This window comes from Pteropus vampyrus, unplaced genomic scaffold, assembly GCF_000151845.1.
Source record: "Pteropus vampyrus isolate Shadow unplaced genomic scaffold, Pvam_2.0 Scaffold4, whole genome shotgun sequence".
Classification (NCBI taxonomy): Eukaryota; Metazoa; Chordata; class Mammalia; order Chiroptera; family Pteropodidae; genus Pteropus; species Pteropus vampyrus.
In genome coordinates this window covers 10,516,346-10,523,872 of record NW_011888785.1, presented here as the reverse complement: position 1 = coordinate 10,523,872, position 7,527 = coordinate 10,516,346, and the positions used below count along the sequence as shown (strand labels likewise).

The 7,527-nt window shown below is 38.3% G+C and overlaps 1 protein-coding gene and 1 pseudogene across 3 annotated transcripts in view; one reads left to right on the top strand and one right to left on the bottom strand.

Annotated features, from left to right (window-relative positions):
- Window positions 1-7,527, bottom strand: part of ICA1 (islet cell autoantigen 1) — a 118,865-nt gene that overhangs the window by 17,879 nt on the left and 93,459 nt on the right. For all 3 annotated transcript variants that reach the window (XM_011363121.2, XM_023532965.1, XM_023532963.1), the window contains exons 10-11: window positions 4,245-4,307; window positions 4,100-4,132 (exon numbers count right to left, since the gene is read on the bottom strand). In XM_011363121.2, coding sequence (XP_011361423.1) covers window positions 4,100-4,132; window positions 4,245-4,307 — 96 coding nt within the window. The remainder of the gene's footprint in view (window positions 1-4,099; window positions 4,133-4,244; window positions 4,308-7,527) is intronic.
- On the top strand, window positions 2,187-2,305 carry LOC111743109 (annotated as a pseudogene).

The following is a 7,527-nucleotide window of genomic DNA, read 5'->3' as shown; positions in this document are numbered from 1 at the left end:
GGTCCCCACTCTCGACATTATGACTAATTGTAAAGGCCGCATACTTGCAGCACACATGAAAAACCCCAAACACCGACACTACCCTCACATCACCCAAAAGAGAGTTTGGGGGGGGAGGGGATGATGGGTAGGAAACCACCTCGCAAAAAAGTCTAACAAGAAAAATATTCTTCATTATCAAAGGCTCTGGTAACAAATTGTACTTGTTTGGAATTCAAGAATACTGCTTCTAAAAACTCCCTTCTAGTGAAAAAGACATAGACAATAACAAGAACAGATGGGGGAAATCCACTCCCACCCACTGTCTTGGAAACACACACACACACACACACACACACACACACACACACAGAAAAGAAAAAAGAAAAATACCTCCCTTCTCCCCAAAACTCAACAGTGCTAGACCCTGAGTAGGTACTCCAAAAAATTCTTTTGGGTGATCCCCCCTCCCACTCCCACTCCTCCATTTTAACATTAGATCTTAACGAGCAGCAATCTAACTGAGAAACTTGAGACGTGGGGCAGGGGAATATCTACACAGAACACTACCGACTACATGGTGATCAAGAAAGAAGAGTATTTGGTTTTAAAAGTGCACCCCTATTTTATAGCAGTTCATTTGAGGATGCTAGGAGAGACAGAGATAAGGGAAGGTGTATGAGAAAAGGTAACGAGCTTAGTATTTGCTACGTTGTATGTGAGGAAGCAATTGGATTCTCTGTCAGCCATTCAGAACCCGCAGGAGAAGGTTCTGAATGACTAGCGAGGACCTGGGCACAGGGACAAAAATGCATATTATTGCTATGGACTAAAGGTTCTCACTCAGACCTATGGGAGCTACTGAATGAGCTTCTCAGTCATTCTGATGTTTGGCCAGAATTTAGAATCATAAGCCTGGAAGTAGTAAACAAAGAAGTAGCAGAAGATAAACATTTAAATCATTAATATGGACAACTGAAAAATTTAAAAATTGGTTCAGTTAGTCTTGTCTTAGAGAGGGATCTTTTGAGTAAGGCCAAATGATGAGATTTAGGTGATGTGAATTCATCTAACGCTCTTTTGCTTAAACCACTCCTTTCTCTTCAGTTATCTGATGGATCTTTTTCTTTGCCCAATTTAGTGGAACACAAAAACTTTCTATATGTTAGAATGCATGAATTGAGATTGAGATTGTTACATGTGGTCACAAGGTGATTTCAGAGCCACTCTCAAGTATCTCAGAATGTCACTTAGTTTCTTTTCCACTTAAAACGTTTTTATAAACTGGCCAAATTCTGGGTTTCCATTATATTATCTATTTTGAGGGAGAAAACACACTTCATTATGACACTGAATCAGAGTGATTTTCTGGGTGACAGCTCCTCTAGAACTGTCTCCTTGCTGTTGTCACGAGCATTGGGCTTTCTGATAACGCTCAGCCATGACCTAATGGGATTACCACTGGGCATGAACGGTCGGTCCCCCAAGCAGCAGGGTGCTAGAGTTTATCGCCCCCAGGACCCATAAAGTCAGCCATCCCTGGATTGAGCTCTTTTTATTTCTTGATTGTTTAATGTCCTGCATATCATAATCAGTGTTTTAATTCAGGATGTGGGCCTCCCGGCAGTTTTCTGAAGGGCACACATTTTGAAGTCAACTAATTAACTGAGCATTCTTTTTTTCAGTCATCCCAAGTTCTCTGTGCACTGAGAATATTTTTAAACTCATGGCCGTGTTAATTTTTAAACTGATGCTATCCTAGGGGTTGCCAATGCAGAAGAGGTAGATAATGGGAAAGAAATTATGTGGCATTGCAGTTAACCGAGAAAATGTGTAGGTCAATTTTTCTGCCTGAGAAAAAATACACATTTAGGGGAAGAGCACATTCATCTATCTTTAGAGTTAAACTGAGCTCTCAAAAAAAAAAAAAAAAAAAAAAAAAAAAGAAACTGCTAAGGACATGAGCTGCTATTCTATGAAACAAAGACTGTGTAACTATAAACGAATATGGCAAAAGTTGTTTTAAATAAGTAGAAAGATATCAATCTTATTCCAATGTATCTTGGCACATGCTTTGGAGGAGGTTTATGAAAGTAAGCATGTAATTTGGACAGTAGTAGCATTTCTGATTTCATTCTATTAAGAAATGTATGATTACTGGGTTAGTGTTGCATGTAGCATTATTACTAAATTAAAGAAAAACTCCAGTCTACGGCCATGCTACCCCGAACAACCCCGATCCTGTCTGATGTGGGAAGCTAAGCAAGGTCGGGCCTGGTTAGTACTTGGATGGGAGACCATCTAGGAAGACCAGGTGCTGTAGGCATAAAAAATAAAAAAATAAGGGATTGTAAACTGACAAGGTCCTTGCAATCTGTGAGGTCAACCAAAGGTTGCCTCGCCTAAAAAAAATTTAAAAAAAGAAAAAGCAAAACTCTAAAACCAAAAACTTTTTTTGTAAGAAAGAGAAACCTGAGAATGTAGACTCATATTTGCTTGTGTCTGTGTAAAAAACTGCTGGAAGGATACAGTGGGGGATGAGAATATTGGCATAGAAGAAAGGGGCGGGGTGCAGGAATGGGAGTGAGAGTTTTTTTTACCATATATGTTTTATCATTTTGGTTTTTTGTACCAATGTAAATATACCACCTATTCAAAAATTGTTTTTTTTTTTTTAAAAATAATACAATTAAATAGGAGATAATAAAATTAAAGAGCAGATTACACACAGAGGAGGTTGGGCATAGGAGGAATAATGATCTTCCCATTAAAAAGTTAAAGCATATGTATAATGATAAATACATTTGTTAAATGTTAAGATTTATTAAAACTAGATGATGAGTATTACAACCTTTATCTCACCTATATAAATCTAGTTCCCCTTTCAAAAAATAATTTTTAAAAAACACCCTTTATTCCATCAAAATATTCTATCTGTTAAGCCACGAAAGACAAGTTTTTATGAAAATGGAGGCCAAGGAATGGCAACTTGCATTAACTATTTGATTACTTTTTATAACCTGGTATGATTTCAATATTTATAAATAAGTAGTCACTCTGATAAAATACACATGGACATTCATGAAGTAGTACACAGTGTACTATTTCTTATTCCTCTGTTTTTTAGATTTTCTTCATCTCTCACTCTTGGAATTAAGTCCAAATACAGCTCAGAATTAGTCAAGAAAGTCATTGGCTCTAGTTAACTGAAGCCCATAGGATCACCTTGGCTCATTTCTAGTCCTGTAAGAAACCTGAAAAGACCAGGGCCGACTGCATGCTAGCCAGCCACCCAGGGCAGGGGGTACTCTAGAATATAGCTCAGAATCTCAAGGCTATTTTGGACTCCTGGTAAACCATTAGAAATAAACCCTTGGGAGCATGGAGAGCAAAGGTTATGACAAGGTTAAACATACCCAATTTCCTGGGATTACATAAGACTATGCATATCTCATACGAATCCATGATTCTGGATTCTCTTTTGGAGGGTTATTCAGTAAATGATTTTAGGTTTGGTGAACTTGGGTTTGGGACCTTGTCAGCAAACTCTCCTGCATTTAACTAAGGCTCAACTGAGATGCAGCACAGTACACCACCAGAACACTTCTAGTCCTACTATTTCAACCACTTACCATTGAAGAGTATCCCTATGTCAGAGACCATGAAGACCCTTTACATACATGATCTCCAACCCTGACAATAACCCAGCAAGACTGTTGGTATTGGTTTCATTTTACGAACAAGAATGACAAGGGCTGAGAGAATTTAAATATAAAGCAAATTACTCAAGGCCATTTAGGGTAGAACGAGTATTCAAATTCAGGTCTATCTGATTCTGAAAGCCATGTTTTTTCTACTGCGACACAAAACCTTTGACATCGTAACTTTTAGCTTTAGTTTGAACATTGTGAAATTAATTATACTAAGGATGACAGATCCACATGTAATAATTTGTGCCTGAGCATGTTTAAAGTAATTTATAAAGAAAAATGACAGTCACCTGAAAAATCTGCTTGGGAATGCAAAGCTATTCCAAAGATAAACATTGCATTTCCTGCATGCAAAAAGCAGTATTAAAAATTAAACAAATTGTAACCCCAAAGAAATGCATAAATCTTACCACCTTCCTCAGATTTCACGTTTAATAGTTCATCTATCGGTCCATTAGAGGAGGGGGAAGAAAACAAAATCCTGAGTTAGTTTCATTTTGTAAGGAGTTTGAGTCAAATTATTAAAATCGAGTTGTTTTCTTTAATCTAGATTACCTGAGCATGCATTGTGTGTAGAGCTTTTGTCTAAGGCAGATAAAACACCTTTTTCTTCTTCAGCTGTAAATATAATGTATGATCGGTTAGCACCAGTTCAGAATGGTGTGCATGTTCACATGCTCTTACAGTGTAAAGTAAACACACAGCTTCAGGCAGAAATGGCATCCACAAACGCACTCATGCAGAAGCAGGGATCCTCAGATTGCATTTTACTCAAGCTGGTGGCTCTCAGCTTTGTCTCTGCTTTGTTTGTTAGAAAAAATATGGCACTTATGTAACAATTCTCCTTCCATGGACACATGTGTGACATAAGTAATTGACTATTACTTGATGGTGCTAATGAACTTCAGCCATATAGGACTGGCTAAAAAAAAAAAAGGGCAGATTACTGAGTGAAAGAAGCGAATCTGTAAATGCTACATACTGCATGACTCCAACTATATGATATTCTGGAAAAGGCAAAAAACTCTGGAGACAGTACAAAGATCAGTGGTTGCCAGTTTGGAGGGAGGGGGGAAGAGATGACTAGGTAAAGCCACAGGAGGATTCTTACTTAGAATAGTAAAACTATTCTGTATGATACATGTCATTATACATTTGTCAAAACCCACAGACTGTACAACACCAACAGCAAACCTAATATAAACTATGAAATTTAGGTGATAAGATGTCAACGTTAGTTCATCAGTTATAACAAATGTACCACTCTGGTGGGGGATGTTGATAATGGGGGAGGCTATGATTTTTTGGGGGCGGGGTTTTTTTGGGAATTTTTTTTACCTTCTGCCCAATTTTTCTGGGAATCAAAAACTGCTCTAAACAATAAATGTGCGTTTGTGTGTGTTTCCGTGTATGTGTAAACACACACATACAATAGAACAGCCTTAAAACTTGTTTTGTTCATATACATTAAACTTTCTGCAGATCACAGAATAAAAGATAACACTTTATTTTAATGGATTCCATTCTGTGTATACATAAAATAAGATGGTCAACATTTATAGTCTCAAAAAATTATGCAAATACTACAAGCAAGTGAACATACTATACAAAGAAAATTTGATACCCCTGTATCATCACATATTGCATGAATATATGATTTATGCAGATATGAAACTTGAATACAAATATAATAAACTAGAGTTTGCATTTTGTTAAGGAACTAAATTTTTCCTATTGGGTTATTTCGATTCTTAAAATATGATTTATTCTGTCGGTATCTAAGGGATACTGAGGCTGGAAGGTGTGGATCAGTATAGTCAGAGAACTCTTATGTGGCCAACAAGTTCAGGCTGGCCTGCTTCTCTGCCTTCTTCTGCCATTTGCTCCCTCCCTCATCCCCCAAGGACACTGTTCCTTTGACCTTCTCCTGGTCCTCCCTCACTCATCACCTTTGCCCACACTGTTTCTTTTGCTTTACTAGGTCTTGCAACAGCATTTGACTTAGCTAGTTCCCTGACCCCTCGAACAGGTGAGGTCTTCCTATCACATGTGTCCACAGCCCTTCTAGCTCTCGCCGAAGTTGGAGTTGCCCGATACCTGTGTAATTCTTAGGTTACCATCTGTTTCCCCTTTTGACCGTAAGCCTCGTCCTGGAATGATCTGAATAAGTCTAGTGGACCACTGTATGCTGAGAGCCCACTGCTGTGCCCGCCACAGAGATAACACTCAATAAACTTCTGTTAAACAAATAAACAAGTACGTAAGTGAAGCTGTACATGCATGTACAGGTGATGTGAAGCCAAGCTAGAGAAGCAAAAAAGTGAGAGTTTTTGTTGTTGTTGTTGTTGTTGTTGTTGTTGTTGTTTTCTGTTGAAAGGCAGATGAGGTTAAAGCAAATGAAGCAGTAAGTGGGAGAAGAATAAAGTAGGTGAGGGAAATGGTTGGAAAAGTAGGAGGAAAGACAAAAGGTAAGAGGGTGGAGGAAAAAGATGGAACAGAGGGCAAATTCTAGGGTCTAGTCTGCCTCTTTCTACCTCCCGGAAAGGGTGTCTGCTGCAGCAAAGCATGGAACAATGCAGAGGCAAATATGTACCCTGGGAGGGCCAGATTGAATGGAGGGTTGGAGTGATTTTAGTTCTCTTCACATCTCTCCTGCAAAACTTTTCCCTGAATCTCTGAGGATTTCCAGTCCCAATGAATAGCTCAGTATTACAGCATCTTAGTTCTACCCCGATTTACCATTCTCTCTAGTCCTTTATGAGAAGAAGAACCAATGAAAGAATGCGCAGTAATGGCGGGAGACAGGGATAGCTGACAGGCCCCTCATAGCCCATGGCATCATCTGTAAATGCTCTAACCCCTTTTTTGACCACGTGGGTTGGTATACCCGAGGGACCTGGTGTCACTCATTACAGAACAGGCCCGGGAATCACCTGAAAGAGCAGTGTCCCCATCTGTTCCCAACAATAACCAACACCCACCCCACAACACAATGAAAACAAAACGCACCCAATATAATCATCTAATCTTATTAAAATTACCATCTACAGCCCGAACAGCAGTTAGACCTAGTAATCGTAATAGCAGAAATGTTATCATCTGTTGTAAAAGAAATAGCTCTCTGCCAAGTCTCAGTCATGGATGCTCCACTGACAGGCTACTGCCAAAGTGACTAACGGTGCTATTTTCTGGCTCAAAATATACAACCTCTCTCAATAACACTGCAGGGTTGACATCGTCGATCTATAAAAATTTAAAGCTGACGCTATAGGAAGCAAATTAACATAGAATTTTCTCTGCTCTTTCTGAACAAAATTAGAAAAGAAGAAAGGCCTAAAGGGAGTTTGCCAAAAAAGATAATGAGTTGGCTGTTAAGCAGTAGTATTTCAGAAGCAATTCTAAATAAAAATCAAAACTTACTCTTAAAACTAGAGGATTCCTTGTGCTGGTTTTCTTCCTCTAATGAAATTAACCTTAAAATTAAAAAAAAAAAAGTTTAGTAATCTGTTTCTGAAAATGTTATATTTATGATACAATACCAATAACTGCACTTATAACACACACACACATGCACACACACACACAGACACATGGTGAATGCACAGTCACTTACAGGCCATACATTTTTACAAAGAAGAAACAAATTTTCTGGCTTTCTCCTGTACCAAGGCTGGTTAGCAGCATCTTAACATGTGAATTGTTAAGATGTTAGCAGCATCTTAACATGTAAGGCACCTATTGTGTAAATATCTAGATGGGCAGTTAGATATAACTAATACAGATATAACTAAGATACTTACAGTTATCACTTTTAAAAACATAGTTTAAAAATTAATGG